General features: G+C 39.9%; 2 protein-coding genes across 2 annotated transcripts in view; one reads left to right on the forward strand and one right to left on the reverse strand.

Annotated features, from left to right (window-relative positions):
- Positions 1-17,111, forward strand: part of FBXL13 (F-box and leucine rich repeat protein 13) — a 218,262-nt gene that overhangs the window by 104,416 nt on the left and 96,735 nt on the right. The window lies entirely within an intron of this gene.
- The window catches only part of LRRC17 (leucine rich repeat containing 17), a 34,276-nt gene continuing 19,244 nt past the window's right edge, over positions 2,080-17,111 (reverse strand). Inside the window, exons 2-4 of the mRNA XM_043588671.1 lie at positions 16,147-17,053; positions 7,039-7,194; positions 2,080-2,809 (exon numbers count right to left, since the gene is read on the reverse strand). Coding sequence (XP_043444606.1) covers positions 2,412-2,809; positions 7,039-7,194; positions 16,147-16,918 — 1,326 coding nt within the window. The 5' untranslated portion in view covers positions 16,919-17,053 and the 3' untranslated portion in view covers positions 2,080-2,411. The remainder of the gene's footprint in view (positions 2,810-7,038; positions 7,195-16,146; positions 17,054-17,111) is intronic.

Genomic DNA, 17,111 nt, shown 5'->3' on the forward strand with positions numbered 1-17,111 from the left:
TTTTGGATGGTCTGGATCAATTTCTATGCATTGCTAGCGCTTTATTTCCAATTAGACGTGGAGGGTGACACTGTCGATAAAAATCAACCAATCAAATCACCAACTAGCCTCCAAAAACTGAACCAGAGAGTAACATGGGCCCTTTGTCTGAATCGGATTTAATCTCTTTTTTTTTTTCCTCCCAGAACCCTTGTGTCCCTACCACGTGACTTGGTCTCCTACTGAGGTCCCACTCAGGCTTTTTCCACCGTCACATCTTGGCTGTTTCAGGTCTTGTGTCCTTACTTTTCTGAGTGTTCATGAACGTTCACACTCTGGTAACAGATTGAACAGTAAGGTGAAGATTTGCATTGAGACCCAAGTATGCATAAGTCTCTCCCCCTAATTCCAACCACTGGTAAAATGGGCAGAGTGGTTAGAACCTCTTAATCTAGGGTCCTTCCCTGAACCACTAGCTCCAGCAATTCTTCCAGCATCCCGTTCTCTTGGTTTCTGGTATGTACTAAATGACTTGGGCCAAAGACTCTCTCCTGCCAGCTGCCCTCGCTGGTGTTTCTGGACAAAAAGGCTTAACTTTCCTGGTACCTATTCCTCTTCTGGGGTCTGATTCTGCAAGTTCTGATGTGACGCAGCCGTGGCCAACAGTGACTGTGAGAGTGCTCTGCACACCTGCCCGGCAGCCAGGGCTAAGATGGACCTGAATGCTGGCTCTGTCACCCGCTGGCTCTGTGACGTTATCCAAGCTACCTAAACCCCAAGCTTTGGATTCCTCATCTAGAAAAGACAGATAGTATTACCTCCCTCAGAGGGATCTTGTTGAGAATTAGAAATAGAGTATGTGAAGCTTTTAGCACAGTGTATGGCATCTAGTAGGTGCTTATGAAACTATTTGTCATACACTATTTGTATATGAAAGAAACTATTTGTCATATACTATCTTGTATGCTTTGTGCAAGGATCAAATGAGACCAGTTGCTAAACTTTGTAGGAATACCTTGATAGAAGAATGAAAATGTATTCAACTCAGAGTGAAAGGGAAATGTCTATAAAAAGGAAAAAGTTGTTTAAAAATTTTTTTTTAAGTTTATTTATTTTGAGAGAGAGAGAGAGAGAGAGAAAGAGTGGGTCAGGGTCAGGGACAGAGACCGAATCCCAAGCAGCCTCTGCACTGTCCGTGCAGAGCCCACCGTGGGCTCGAACCCATGAACTGTGAGATCACGACCTGAGCTGAGATTAAGAGTTGCTCAACTGACTGGGCCAGCCAGGTATCCCGAAAAAAGTGGTATTGTAAAGGATATGTATATATTTCTTTTCATTTTATTTTTGTAATAGTACAGCTAACTATCAAAACACAAGCTGATGGGGTTTGTCTCCAGGTATTTCCTCTTTTTGTGCTGATCTGCTTCTCTGGGTGAGTGATTTCTAACCTGCAAACTCATATCATGGGGCTTCTCCTGGACACTGCCTCCTTACTCAGTTGCTATTGATATCACTGCCTCCTGTTTGCTTCTACCTCATCCCAAATCCTGACCCTGATTTCTAATTTCATCCTTTGCTTTATGCTTGACATATTAGCTTAGCAGGAAGGGCTCAGGCATTTCCCACTGGCAGGTGGCTCCCCAGTCTGAATTCTTTCAAAAATCAGCACTATTTCCACATTCACTAGTGTTTATACCTCTTCGTTGCTTATGATTCACACCATCTACAACTTCTTCTGAGTCCCATCTTCTGGCCAGTCTCCAATATAATTCTCAGATTCTCTTATTTATTATTTGTGACAATTCTCCTTCAGGTCTAGCTTGACAGTTTTTTGTTTTGTTTTGTTTTGTTTTGTTTTGTTTTTTGCAAGAATCAGTGAAGAGCACTTGAAAATTTGGGTTTGCCAGGATCACATTTTGGAATGCACAGGAATCAGAAATGGAATTTTATTCTATGTATAAGCTGACTTGCTGGAAAAAAAAGTGGGAGGGGGCAGAGGGGAGAGAATGATATTTTATTATTCCTAAGCGCTCATATATTTTCACTTTGATCATCTTTAGGTGTGTACAAGCAGCTCTCACAAGGCATATAAAAATGAACCAAGTTTTTAAAATTTTTATTTTCAAAAGGCAGTAAAAACATATATACAGGATGTTATGAAATTCCAATGCCATCATTAGGACCCAACTCCCGCAGTTTACCAGTGTGGAACCGTCACCAAAGGCCGGTCTGCAAACAGGCAGGCAAGCGGGATGGAAGTATTCCCTTGGTTGCTAGAATTTCTCACAATAAAAATAATAATTAAGGGAACCTTCCTGTAACTGGATAACCCTGCATAAATAGGCAACACAGTTAATCAAAATGTAAACATATGGTTTTCTGACACCGGTATAGCAAATTCAAAACCAGTTGCAACCAAAACAATTCCTAAGTTATCCCACTATAGTGATTCTTACACTTTGCTTCTTGGCTGTGTGATCCCTATGAATCTTCTCCCATTCATCATCTTCCGGATCCTGATCAAATGTCTCAGGGTAGGCTGGTAATTTGTCTTTGGGGCATTCTTCAAAGTAACTGCGAATATATTTTCCCACAAACCACCCTTTGTATTCTTCAGGCATCTTGCATTCCAGGCCGTTATAGTGGACGTTGTAGTGGTGCTTTAACCAGTAGTAGAGGTAGTGGATATTGTAGTCACATCTCCAAGGGTTATCTCTGAGCCACAAGAGTTTCAAAAAATACAAGTCTTCTAATACGCCATAGTCAAAGTTTTGTAGACTGTTGTTTGATAAATCTAACTCTTCTAAATGTGTGAGTCCTAAAAAAGCAGCTAGAAACAGAAAGTAGTTATTAACGCAATGAGTAGCTGGGTTACATGCAACTGTTTGGCGTATTATAAGGACACATATACAAAAATGAGAGACCTAATTCTCCTTGTTGAAAAAAAAATTCCCTCCTCTCCTTTTTCTCAGAGCTCTACTTTAGAAAACTTGTAATTTTAAGTACTTTATCCTCTCTTTGAAATGTATACATATCCTTTAGAAGCCTAACCAGGGATTCTGTCAACTTTATGAGCCAGGAGTGTCTTCCTAAAGGACCTGAGAGCCATCTCTTTGAAATGTAAACTTCAGGGGAGCCAGTTCCCTTATCTCCCAGTTTCTGAGGGAAGGTAGGGGCCTTGCTCCTTAGTCACGAAGATGGAATTTGTTTTCCTCTGGGTAAAGCCAATTAGCTAACATAACTGGCCACCTCAATTACCAGATAGAGTGAAGATGCCCCATGTATGACAAAGAATGCTGTCAAGCCCTCTCACTTGAGGACGAGTTGCTTATCCTGAAAACATGTAAGTATTGCGTTTTCAGCTTTGCAATCGCTTAGAAGATTGCCTGTGATGTGCGTCACATCTTGGTTTAGTGCTTATTCAATAATAAATGTTTTCTTTTTTCCTCAACTACCTTTGTGGAGAGAATTTCCATGTTGGAGGATTTTGGTCTTAATTATATTTTCCTAACGGTAACGTGTCTCAATGCAAAATTCCGGAGTATGTTTTTGCTCACACAAAGCTTTTCCCTTGATTTAATTGACTACAATATTTTATTTCAAAAATCACTTTTATGTTAGCTTTCTAAAAATGGTTTCTGGGCTCATGTGCATTTTTTAAATACTCACTGGAAAGATGCCACCAAAAAAAGGCATGAATTAGGAAAATATTTCAAATGTAAGACATAAGTGCATAAAAAACGAAAAAATGTGTATGGTGATGATCTGACAGTTCCCTGGGACAACAGCAAACTCTGAAAATGCCTAGGAAGAAGCTTTTCCCTTTTTAGGGGGAGGGAATATATTCCTGTAGAGTCTAAAACTAAACAATTTTTATCAACATTTTGAAAAATCTGGTTGTGTTTTGGCAAGCTGTGGTAGCTATCAGTTCTGAATCCATATGTATTTAATTCTGCTGGAGGGTGGGTAATTAGCAAATATCAAATATGTAACACGAAATAAGACAACAAAACTCTTTTTCCCCCTCCAGGAGTAAAAAGGGAATCTAAACATAGATTTTAGTTGATGTGGACTAACCCTAGAATTCACTGGTCAACTTTGATTTCAAACATTTTGCTGCTATTTCAAACATTTTCTCATTACGGTTTTTTGTTTGTCTATTTATTTATTTTTGAGTGAGGGAGGGAAGGAGGAAGAGAGACAGAGAGAGAGAGAGAAAGTCTTAAGTAGGCTCCACGCCCAGCACAGAGCCCAACATGGGGCTCCATCTCATAGCCAAAAGATCATGACCTGAGCTGAAATCAAGAGTTGGATGCTTAACCCAACTGAGCCACCCAGAACCCCTTAATACTGTTTTAAAATACTTAGGGTATATAATGTCCATATTTTGGATTTGGAAAATGTGCTCTAATACCAATATCATGAGCCATTTTCATATCATTTGTTCTCAGACAAAATGCATAATTTCCCCTAAAAAGAATTCTTTCTACTTTGGTGCAAAAGCAATGGCCTGGGTGGGAGTGTTGGGAGAGGGCAGGGAGCTGGGGAGGAGCAAAACGTCAGCCAGTATAATGACAGCTTTGAAGACACTGCATTTTCCCCCCTATTTGCCAACACTCTGTAAGTCAATGATTTCACAATTTACTTTCCTTGAAACAAGTCAGCCCTTTAGACTGAAAGCATGTGAAAACATTCCTAGATTTTATTTTGAAAGTGCTATAGTTTTTACTTAAACCATATGTATTCAGGCATTTGGGAAAGCTGGTTTTCATTTGTTTCTCAAAGGAGATAAATACTTAATAGGGTGTCTTCTTTCTCTCTTTTGCAATAAAGTCTGGCATTTTATGAGATTGTTATTTCATGCTTTTTAAAACCAGTAAATCACCAGGTGGCTCAGTTGGTTAAGTGCCCAACTCTTGATATTGGCTTTGAGTGTGGAACCTGCTTGGGGTTATCTCTCTCCCTCTCACTCTTTCTGCCTTTCCCCTGCTTGCTCCCTCTCAAAATAAATAAACATTAAAAGACCCCAGTAAATCTCATTGCATTTGTATACCTGCTAACATAAGTAGTTAACAGAGTTTACTTTGACACTGTTTCATCTCATAGGTCCTGAAATATAGAAGGTCTTTTATTTTAGAAACTTCTTTAGGCTATTTTGACTTATTGAAGTGTGGAGATTTTTTTGTTGTTGTTCCAGAAGACATACCAAGAAAGTGGCTGGCATATGGCAGGTGCTCAACACATATTTGTTAATGTAGAAAATACCTTCCTGGGACTGAATTGAACAAAGGAGAAAACAAGAATACTATTGCTGGTAACAAGAGTTCACCTTGTGAGTCAGCAAGGAAAACACATTGGGTAAACAAGTTCAGGAGGCTTCAGGAGATCTCAAGGATGGTAAAGGAATCCTTGCAATTATGGGAACTTCATAGTTGATGAGGGAAAAATATCACTCGAAGTAAAACAAACCCACGTTGCATTATTATCTATCTCTACACTGTTTTTTCATTTTACTCTAGTTTTCTTTATACACTGGTTCCATTACAATTAAAATATTGTTGTACCATTACTCACTCCTTTAATAAATTTAACTTAGGCCATTAGAATAACAAACATTTCAGTCTCTTTTAGAGATAACTCTAAAACTCGATTGCACTGATGCTCTGGATACGTGAAAGCCCAGGGACCTGTGACAAGGCATGCTTGTCTTGCAATTCTTTGGTTCTCTTGCAGCAAGAGAGGGTCTCCATCTCCAGATTCTTCACCCTGTGGCCTGGCTTTGTGGAGACTGGCTATCAGTCACTGACCTCCACACTAACATGATGATCACTTCATTTGGGAGAAGGATATCTCTGTTGTATTCTTATTCACTGTGAAATGAAAATGGCTTTTGACCTCATGATTTAGAGACACCCCCAAGTCTATACAGGCTAAGGTATAAGTGTAGCATAATGCTGTTCCTTTGGGAAATTTTTAAATTATGATTTTTTTTTTTGAGAATGCAAGTGTGAACGGGGAACAGACAGAGAGAGGGAGAGAGAATAATCTCAAGCAGTCTCCAAGCTCAGTGCAGAGCCTGATGCAGGGCTCAATCCCACAACCCTGGAATCATGACCTGAGCCAAAATCAAGTGTTGGATGCTCAACCGAATGAGTCACCCAGACACCCCTTAAATTATGATTTCTCAATATTTTAAAAGATGTTACAAATACTAAAATATGCCTTTGAAGCTCCAGAACATTCATTCTCAATTTGTACTTCTACAATGTTAAAATCCTACTGTTCTATTAATGGCATTAAATTATCATTAAGTAAAGCAGACGTAACAACTGAATTGAAAACATTTATAACATTAACATTATATTATTAATAGTATCGATAATCATTTTTATAGACTGGAGTTTTCATATTGAAGCAGCACTATGAAGGCATGTGTGTTATGTATGTTCCAAATGTGATCAATATTGCAGTAATTCTCAGTTCTTTCCAAATCCAGTGTGTTTACTTAACATGCTCATTTTCGCCAGAGGCTTTATTATTAGCAAATGGAGAAGAGATTTGAGGGATGGAAAAGAAAATTAATCTGGATCTGGGATTAGATAAAATACATCTGGATCTGGCTTGAACACATTTTATATGAATTTATGAGCTTGGTACTTAGCAGATTGTTTCAAGTTTACTTTAAACAAATTGGAACTTCATGAATAGCAAAGAAAATGCCAAATCTGAATTTTCCTTTAAAAGTCACTACATGTTTAACATATTATTGACCACATATTCTTATTTTTAAAATCCATTCTACAAAACACTTATTTGGACCAACTGAATAACTGTTGCTTAGTAATATACAGTTATACATCCTTCATAAAGCAACATTTTGGTAAATATTTCTCTGAGTGCCAAACAAATTCTGATTTAAGCATCATGTTTAATTTAAAATTTTCATTATATAGGTTTTTCAAAACTAAATTGTACTTACCATACATGTTGCCATAAAGGGGGAAAAAAAACCCAGGGAATATTCATCACCCATTTAAAGGGCTACTCTGTGGAACTTACCAGGATCTATGAATTCAATGCCATTGCTGCTGAGGTTTAATTTTTTTAGCTCATGAACATCTTCAAACTCCTTGGGTCGAAGCTGGTTGATTTTATTGTATGACAAGTCAAGTTTAACAATGTCTGGAGGGATGTTGTTTGGAACTTTCTTCAGCTCTGGAAAAATTAATAACATTCTGGTTATCGAGGTTTCCTCCCATGCCATCTTCTTAGTTACTGTTCCACCTGTGGTTGAAGGGTCAACTCTTAAAGATAAAGGGGAAAGGGATCATCTAAAGCTAAAGAACATTGGTATGAATGAGACATAGAATGTGCTAACTCCAACAAAGCCTCCTGGACCAGGTGCGTCAGGCTTAGAGGAATGGATATCACTCCTTGCTGAGCTGTTCAGAGAAATGTCCTAGACATGGCGGTGGGGCTCACTCCTGGCTGTTCATTAGAAGCACCTGGGAAGCTTTAGGGGGAAGAAAAGCTAAAAGGAAGTGAAATCAATCAAACCACTCTATGTGTGTCCCTTCCAATCCTTTCCCATCTGCTTAAGGAAGGAATTTTCACTATTAACTGCCGCCCCTGGGTTGTGTTTTCATTTCATTCCTCTCCTTTGATTTTTTCTGCCAACAAAAAGTGCTCAGGTCTCTCTACCCTTAAAAATTTAACAAAAAGCTTTTGACCTTGATCTTATGGCTCCTTTCCCTGGATGCTAAAATTTGAGGAAGCGTAGTCCTGACCTGCTGCCCCCTGCTTCTTGCTCAGCATGTATTCCCTGAATCCTTGTGACTTAGTTTATATTCCAGCACTCCTAGACTCCCAGACACCTCAGGAACAACAACACTATTACTGTTACTACTACTAGAGAAAAAGCCTCTGGAAGAGGAGTCCAGGTTATCTTTCACAGGTTAATAGGAAATCAAGGTTCACCTAATTTGTCTCTATTTACATTTCTCTTTAAATTATGCTTTAAAAAATATAGTGTTATTTTAAAAAATATTTTAATGTTTATTTATTTTGGGGGGATGGGAGAGAGAGACAGAATGTGAGCAGAAGAGGGGCAGAGGAAGAGGGAGACAGAATCCAAAGCAGGTTCCAGGTTTTGAGCTGTCAGCAGAGTCTGACACAGGGCTCGAACCCATAAACCAGGAGATCATGACCTGAGCCAAAGTCGGACACTTAATCGACTGAGCCACTCAGGAGTTCCTAAAAAATATAGTGTTATTTTATATTTTAGTGTAATATTTGCCCTCTTAATCATTAGCAAAATAGTCTAAGGAGGTTTTATTTAATTTTAAGTAGGGCAAGTGAGAACTGTGAAGAGACACAAGCCTGTTTCCACAAAAGAAAACTAGAAGTAATAAAATGTCCAGATTAACTGATAACTGAGAAATAGCATGACCCAAAGGCTTTGTGAATAAAATTTGTTGAATTGGGTACAGAAAATTAGCTTATAAAAGGTGGTATCCATTTATCCATGATAATATTTTTGGAACAGGATAATTGAATTGCTGATAATTTCTTCAAAATACTACAAAAACCCCAAAAAACCCAAAACTCTGGTATTTATGACTTCTTAGCCCATAGTATATTTATTTTAATAAAGATTCAGGTTTATTTTTTCCCCTTTAAAACCCCAAATCCATGGTCTTAAATGGAATGGAATTGGTAAATCCTTCTTTAGTATCTCTATTACTGTTAAATTTGCTTTCTCGTCTCGATGGGATCTTAGTATCTTGGTATCTATGTGCAGGAAGTGTTCTGTATGTTCTAACAAGTATTAAGTGACAAGAACCCTATGGGCTAAGTATGATTATTCTCATTTTACAGATGAGGAAGCTGAGGCACAATTTGCCTGTAGTTATAGTCCTAGGATTTAAATACACATGCTAGCTTCAGAATATATGCTTCTAACCACTCTGCTCCTGGTACTTTTCTGTTTCTTTCATGCTGTTCCATCTGCCTTTGAATCCTCAAGCCTGGCACAGGGTAAAGTTGGAGTGGGGGAGGAACTAAGGTGGAGTCAATACACTGGGTGGCCATGAGACCTTCCTAGCTCTGTATTTAAAATGATGTCTCCTGTTACCAGTTTAGCAGTAACAAATACTCCCTGCTTTTCCTCAGTGGTAAGTTATCACCATCAGATGTAGTATACATTTTACTGATTGTTTTCATTTTTGTCCCCTCCCCACCATAGAAGCTTCATGGTGGAGGCTTAGGACGATGCCTAATATATCCTAAACAAATGATATGTATCAGACAGCTTCTGAAAAGCCACTCCATGTTCTTCTCTACTAATACGTATGCCCTTGTGTAAACACCTCCTTAATATGGCCTGAACCCATGACTTGCTTCCAAAAATAGAAAGCAGCAAATGTCAGTGGATGCCACTTCCACAATCAGGTTACAAGAGATTATGACTTTTATTTTGCCAGCAGATTCTCTTCTGCTCACTTTGATAAAGTAAGCAGAGGCTTACTTTAAGAGATTGGAGAGGCCCACGTGGCAAGGAATGTAGCCTCTGGCAAATAGCCAGCAAAGAACTCAGGTCCTCAGTCCAACCCTTGAGGAACTGAATTCTGCCAATGGCCACATGAGGTTGGAAGAGGAGCCTTTCCCAGTTGAGTCTTCAGATGAGACCACAGACGTGAGTCCTGGTGAACACAGTGATTGCAGCCTTGTGAAGGATCTGCAGCAGAGGACTCAGCTGAGCCATGTCTGGTTTCCTGACCCACAGAAACTGTGAGATAATGAATGTGTGTTGTATCAAGCCACTAAGTATTGGGGTAGTTCATCACAGATAATACATTGTAAATAAGAGCTCATGAAAATTGAGTTTGATGATTTCAGGATACTGAGCACTTTTGTAATAAAAATACTTTTAAAATATGGAGCGATCAGGGCACCTGGGTGGCTCAGTCGATTAAGTGTCCGACTTTAGTTCAGGTCATGATCTCGTGGTCTGAGTTTGAGCCCCGCATTGGGCTCTGTGCTGACAGCTCAGAGCCTGGAGCCTGCTTCGGATTCTGTGTCTCCCTCTCTCTGCCCCTCTCCTGCTCATGCCTCTGTTTCTCTCTTTCTCTCCAAAGTAAATAAATGTTAAAAGAAATTTTTTTTAATAAAAATAAAAAAAATATGGAGTGATCTTATTTTTGTCTTTTGGTAAGGCACTATTCTGTTTGACTTAGAATTATGTCTGCCAATATAATTGAAAGGTGAAAGATATTAAGTCTTGAACTTATAATGTTCCAACAGTGAGGTATTCCTCCCTTTAGGATCATCAAGACCCCAAGTGAAGAGCTATATTCTCTCTGGGGTCCTACATTTAAACAAGTAAATGGAGATCCCAGCAATAATTAAAAACCATGGAGACAACGGAGGACAAATCAAAGAAATAATTTGTGGACATTATAGTGTTTGGAATAATTATTGAAAATGGCTGTGGCATCTTCTTAGCAAGATTTTAAAAGCAGAATAGAGTTTTATTTCAAAATACCCAAGATCCTACCTCTTCTCAGTTCCTCCATTGCTACCACATTGGTCTAAGTCAACATCAGCTCTTGTCTGGATTATCCCCAAAGTGTCCTAAGCCCATGTTAAACTGTCAAAACATAAATACGACCATGTCAATTCCCCAGATGGCTTCTAATCCACCAGATGTTCCCATCTTACTATGAATAAAAGCTCAAGTCCTCATTAAGGTCCCATAAGGCCATTAAAAACTGTAGATCTTCATTGCCACCACAGGCAGTATCTCCTAGGTTTTGGAAAGCAGGCTGTTTATCAGGATTTGCTTGCTGAATCCACATCTGTTGGGTTGGACATGGGGTGGATGACAGAGACCTCCCAAGCAACCACTGTGGGACAAGCTGAAGTGGGTAAACCACAAATAAATGGGTAGAAAAAATAGTTTATGAGAACTCCCTGAAACTCAGTGTAAGCAGTATGACAGGGCCTGTGGATGCTGGAAAGGGACTATGAATTGCAGAACCAACTTTGGCATTGTCAGCAGTAAAAATAGGGTAAAAATAGGATCCACAAGTAAACCAGGATATACAACCCAAAGCCTTTGCTAGTATGGCTTAGAAAAACCATGGAAAAATCTTATTTGTTGTACTGACGAGTAAAAACAATTCTTTAGTTCTTTTATCTTAAACTTGAATGAAAATTGCAAATAGTGATGTAAAATGATGTAAAATGTAAAATGATAAAGATTATAGCCACAAGTCAAATTTGGTCAATGTCCCTATTTCTAGACCAGGCACCACATTGTTATTTGCTGCTACCTAAAATTCTTGGTAAACACTCAAAACATACCTCATCTACTCTATCGTCACCCTTGACAAACCTTACCATTCCCCAACCAAAATTTGCTGAGTCTGAGGAGTGAACTGGGAAAATTTCTCCATGTAATTTCCCATTTAGTGGGCTATCTTTTTTTAATTAATTAATTAATTAATTAGAGAGAGAAAGAGAGAGCACGCACAAGTTGGGAGGGACAGAGAGAGAGAGGGAGAGATAGAATCCCAAGCAGGCTCCACACTGTCAGTGTGGAGTCTGATTTGGAGTTCAAACCCAGGAACTGTGAGATCATGACCTGAGCTGAAATCAAGAGTTGGTCACCCAACTGACTATGCTCCCAGGCGCCCCTTAGTGGGATTGCAATATCTTAGTTGTCAGTAATATCAGAACTACTCTGAAGGCTCGGTGGTAGTAAGCAAAGAGGCATAAATAACCCTGATTTTGCAAATAAAAAATTATTAATCATTGTTAAACTAGCGATGAAATTAACTTCAAAGGCAGCTGAGAGTACCTTACCTGCATAATACCCCCCAGTCCAAATCTCAGAAGTAAAATGAATCCTTAGAAATTGTAAATGATTCTGGTAAACATAAAGCTAAAAATGCAGTTTTCAATTCTTTCATGTTTTTTTGGCAAATACATTTACCTCAATGTGGCATAAACATGCCTTTCAACTAATTTCACATTTATTCCCTTTGGAAGACTACATTTTGTTGGCAAAGTGCCTGTCCCCCAGTGAATAAAGCTATTATTTCTTTTTCGTGCTGTCCAACGTTTAAAGCAAAATTAGTGATTTTTGAGGTCTGTGTGGTCAAACTGGCACATATTAGGTGCCCTATGCACACCATCTGACTCATCATCTGTCAGCTGGGAAAGGCACAACTTCTGAGTTAGGGTAATCTGTATTTGGGTTTTCTGTGTGTGCTCATGTACATGGTATTTCATACAGAGCCTAAGAGGAGAATCAGTAGGGGTGCCTGGGTGGCTCAGTTGCTTGAGTGTCTGACTTCGGCTCAGGTCATGATCTCACGGTGTGTGGGTTTGAGCCCCACGTTGGGCTCTGTGCTGACAGCTCAGAGCCTGAAGCCTGCTTCAGATTCTGTCTCCCTCTCTCTCTGCCCCTCCCCCGCTCTCACTCTGTCTCTCTCTCTCAAAAATAAACATTTTTTAAAAATTAAAAAAAAAAAAAAAGAGAATCAGTACTGGGAGAAAGCACCCAGAAAGCTTTTATACATTTTTCTTGGTTGATGTACCTGGAATCATGAAGGAAGAGATGACATTGCATGGTGGTCAATGGCTTGGGACTGCCTGTGGGACCTTAGAAGGGCAACTTACCTTCTCTACACCTCAGGTTCCTCCTTTGTGAGGGTACTAATAGTGCTCTTTGAAGGCTGAATAGGAAATTACATAATGCATGTAAACCGCTATGTCTTAGGCACACAGAGCAGACAGCTTTTATTCACTAACACCACTGCTGGTTCCACCTTGGACAGCATGTTTTGGGCTTCTTTAGATTCTACATAGTATCTAACATGTAGAGCATAAGCAAAAGTATTACTACTCTTTGGCAGGGAACTAGAGATGAATTGCTGAACATTCTTAGTATTTGACATTTGTTATCTATTTATAGAATGGAAATAGGAAAATTACAGATTAAATACAGATTGTCATACTTGAATTCTAGCCATGATTTTTAATTCTATGTATTTTTATTTTTAAAGGTTGCTTAAATTACTGCCTTTGCAAGAGCAAAGAAGGCAGCACAGTTATTATCATCAGTCTAAAGCACATAGCCCTGTTCCAGGCAGTACCTGAGAGTACAGGGGGTGTCAGAGACAAGACCATGGCTTTTACAAAAAATAAACTATCAACTGATTCATAAATTTATATCAATAATAGTGAAGGCAATTTATATGTATGATATTAAAAGACAAAATTGCCCTTCATTTTGTAATATAAATGGCATATGCTCTCCTTTGTGTAGTTATTAACGTTTGGAGGAACTTGAATTTTCCTTTCATGTATGAGTCAGTATTATTATATATATAGTGTATATTGTTTCCAGTAAATAGGTGTATTTTAACACAAGGGGGATGAGTTTATGGGGCATATCTGGAAGGTCGTGTTTAGATAACAATAAGTTGAGGAAAGAAAACAGAAAATACTTCTGTTTTTATAAGTTGATGTTTGCCAAAAGAAAATGAGACAAAAATATGGGAAAAAAGACAAAGGCAGAAATAGGCTCATTGTGGGGGGGTTGAATGGCCCAAGAGCAGTAAAGCAGTAAAAATGGCAGATATTTCCTAACACGTTATCTATTCTTAAATTACAGTGCAGTCTAGCTGTAGAAGTCTTTGACTTTGTGTCGATGGCATTTTTCTCAGATAATCAATGAACTTAACTGTGCAAACTTAACTTTATCACCTGATGCAACAAGTGCAAATTATCTTTAGCTTGAGGGGAGAGCCTCAGCTTTATCAAGTAATTTTTCTAACCCAAGTCTAGGATTAGTAGCTTTGTGTTAGTTTTTTAAATATGTAATTTAAGTTTTTAAAAAAAAATTTAATGCTTTTTTAGTTTTGAGAGAGAGAGAGAGCATGAGCAGGGGAGGGGCAGAAAGAGGGAGACACAGAATCCGAAGCAGGCTCCAGGCTCCAAACTCTCAGCACAGAGCCTGACACAGGGATCAAACTCATGAATCGTGAGATCATAACCTGAGCTGAAGTCAGAAGCTTAACTGACTGAGCCATCTAGGGGCCCCGGGTCTATTTTTTTTTTAATGCTTATTAAAGAGAGAGAGAGAGAGAGAGAGACAGAGAGACAGAGAGACAGAGAAACCCAAGCAGGCTCCATGCTGTCAGCACAGAGCCTGACCCGGGGATCGAACTCACAAACCTTGAGATCATGACCTGAGCCGAAGTCAGACGCTCTACCGACTGAGCCACCCAGGCACCCCTGTAATTTAAGTTTTTAATCTAAGCATCACAAAGGCATTGCTAATAAGACATGTTCTTCAGCATGAAACACTAAGTAGTCACTGTAACAAGGTCAGGGAAATTTCACCCAATCTGGCTGCAGAGAAACTGCATATACTGACTTTTCTAGAATTCTTTAATCTTTCCATTGGTGAGGCAGCTGTTTGCTTGAATGTGATCAAAGAAGATGGCATGATCAGGCAGACCTACCTTCAAACCTTGGCTTTGCTGCTTACCTGTGAGACCTCAACCAAGTCACTGAACCTCGCTAAGCTTCATTTTTCCCAGCTGTAAATGGGGATAGTGCTACCTTACTGGAAGCTATGCAGAACATGTGTGTGGAGTGCCTGGAGAATAGGTTTTCAATTAATGAACAGTTGCTCTCCAGTTCAGAGGATCCTGGCATGGCATCTCCCTGGTCATGTTCTACTATGGCACCAAATTATACACGTCTCACAGGGTGTTGTAGTAAGCAAAACTTTCCATGTCACATGGCTGTTCTTTGCTCTCACCAGGTGCCACTTATGGAGTCTGGGACAGAGAGGCAAGGCTTGTGCACTTCTTGGCTGATAAATGAACAAATTTTCTCCTGGTTCAGGTTGCCTGCCTCTTCAGTGTCAACACATTCCTGCTTCTGGTTCCCTGGAAAGGAGTCAGGGTCTCTATGTTGCTTTTAACCTTCTCTTTATGTTCTTAAAGAAACAAAACAAAGCAAAACGTCCTAAAATAAGTGGAAGGAATGACATCCTGCTTTAATGTGACCCTGATCCTGTGACATCTAGCTTTAATTGAATATTGTGAATAAGTCATTAATTCATGCCAGAAATGAAACAGACACTGTCCTGTGGCTGGTTATCCTTGGGTAGACTAGCAGTTCCCAGACCACACTTTGAGAATGTCTTCACTAACCTGTCAAGAGCATTACTAAAGTTTTCCACTTTCTTATTTCATGAATTAATCCTGTATGTGCCCCATGCAGCACCACACCAAAACTGTGTGGGATGTAAAACTCAGCAGTGATTTTTCAGGAAGTAGGTAATATTCTGGAAAGCTTTTCTTAGCTTCATACTTCTCAGATTAAATATTTTCAGCTTAGTTCTTTCAATACTTTTAGGTTTTATTTGGGGGAACTTGGGAACAATGAAGATATAGGATGTTAGCAAGCATTTAGCAAGCATTGAGACCAGGGGTGCTTGGGTGGCTCAGTCAGTTGAGTATCTGACTCCTTGATTATGGCTCAGGTTATGATCCCAGGGTCATGGAATCGAGCCCCACATTGGGCTCTGCACTGAGTATGGAGCCTGCTTGGGATTCTCTCTTTCTCGCTCTCAAAACAAACAAAAAACCTTGAGGCCAAATTCTGAGAAGTACAGACGCGCCATTACATCCCACATAGCCTCCCTATCACAGTGTTCTCACCTGTTCCCTTCCACACATGATTTTCCTGGAGGTAATTTCCCCACAGACGCACACTATGTTTTCACTTTAAGTCACATTATATAGATAGCATTTGGACTTGTCTTTATACCCACTGGTCTGCCTAAATTATACCACATTGTGATTTAAGATAAAGGGGATTTTTGACAGCCACAGGTTTTATTAGCAAACAAGAGTAGCGCCCAACTGGCTGCTCTTCCTGAGCATACCTCCTACCCTCCTGTACTGTCCCCCAAAACCCCAACCGTGTTGAGTCCGAACCCTAGAAAAGCTTGCAGTAAATTCCATTGTCACCGGGAAATTTCCACCAGAAATCCCAAGGCACGGTGGAGTGTAGGGAGGGTGATAAGATTCAAAGAGCATTTTTAATCGTCCACGAAAATGAAAAACTAAGAAACTTACAAACCTTTCCGTTTGCAGTCCAGCGTTTGTATGGGAAACACGTAATTGTAGCAAAGAGTCGAGTCCACCTCGGGCTTGATGACTGGGGGTCTCCCTGACACTTGGGGTTTCGGGTCTAATTGTTCCCTTTCTTCTTCATTGCATAACTGTTCAGATTTTATCTGCCGCAGTTTTTTGTTTTTTAGATCTTGTGGCCTTTCGCACTTGGCATAGTTCCCCAAATTCCGGTTTCTTGGAATCTGCAACATTGAAATAAGCGTTTCCATCTCACAAGTACAGTGCCAGGGGTTGTCATAGAGACGCAGGTAGCTCAGGAGAGGCGTATAAATGAACACTTCCTCTGTCAAGACTTTGATTTGGTTGTGCTGCAGGAGGAGAGTAGTAAGTTTATTTAAACCAAAGAAAGCCTCACTCTCAATTTTGGAGATCTCATTCTGCTGCAGATCCAGGCTTTTCAGCCTCTTAAACTTGGAGAACATCTTGTTCTTCAGTATGCGGATCTTGTTCCTTGCTAACAGCATATGCAGCAAATCCTGAGGCCAGTCAGGCAGCACGTAAACTAGTTTTCTTTCTTGACAATCTATGTACTTCTCGTGAAGATACGTGTACACTTCGCAGGGGAGGTCTGGCGCGTAGCGTTTGACGGGGTTGGAGCCTCTCCGGCTCCCACCCGCCCGGCCATGATTCATTCGGCTTCTCGAGCCCCCAGGGCTGGCCTTGCGGAGCTCCGCGGCTTTACAAAAGAAGAGCAGAATTACCACCGTAACCACGCGCATCCTGACATCCAGCTGGCCCCAATTACTTGGGGTGGCAGAGGGAACGATGAAAGTATTCCTTTGAAATGCAAGCTTGGGTAATCTTAACTAATGCAATTCGGAACGATGAGACCCAGCTGAGGTTCGATGCAGTCCCTAGGTTGCAAGAGAAAAACATCTCTGAAGAACCACTGTGAACATTGTGTTATTAACA

The sequence above is a fragment of the Prionailurus bengalensis genome, chromosome A2 (genome assembly GCF_016509475.1).
Source record: "Prionailurus bengalensis isolate Pbe53 chromosome A2, Fcat_Pben_1.1_paternal_pri, whole genome shotgun sequence".
NCBI classification, from domain to species: domain Eukaryota; kingdom Metazoa; phylum Chordata; class Mammalia; order Carnivora; family Felidae; genus Prionailurus; species Prionailurus bengalensis.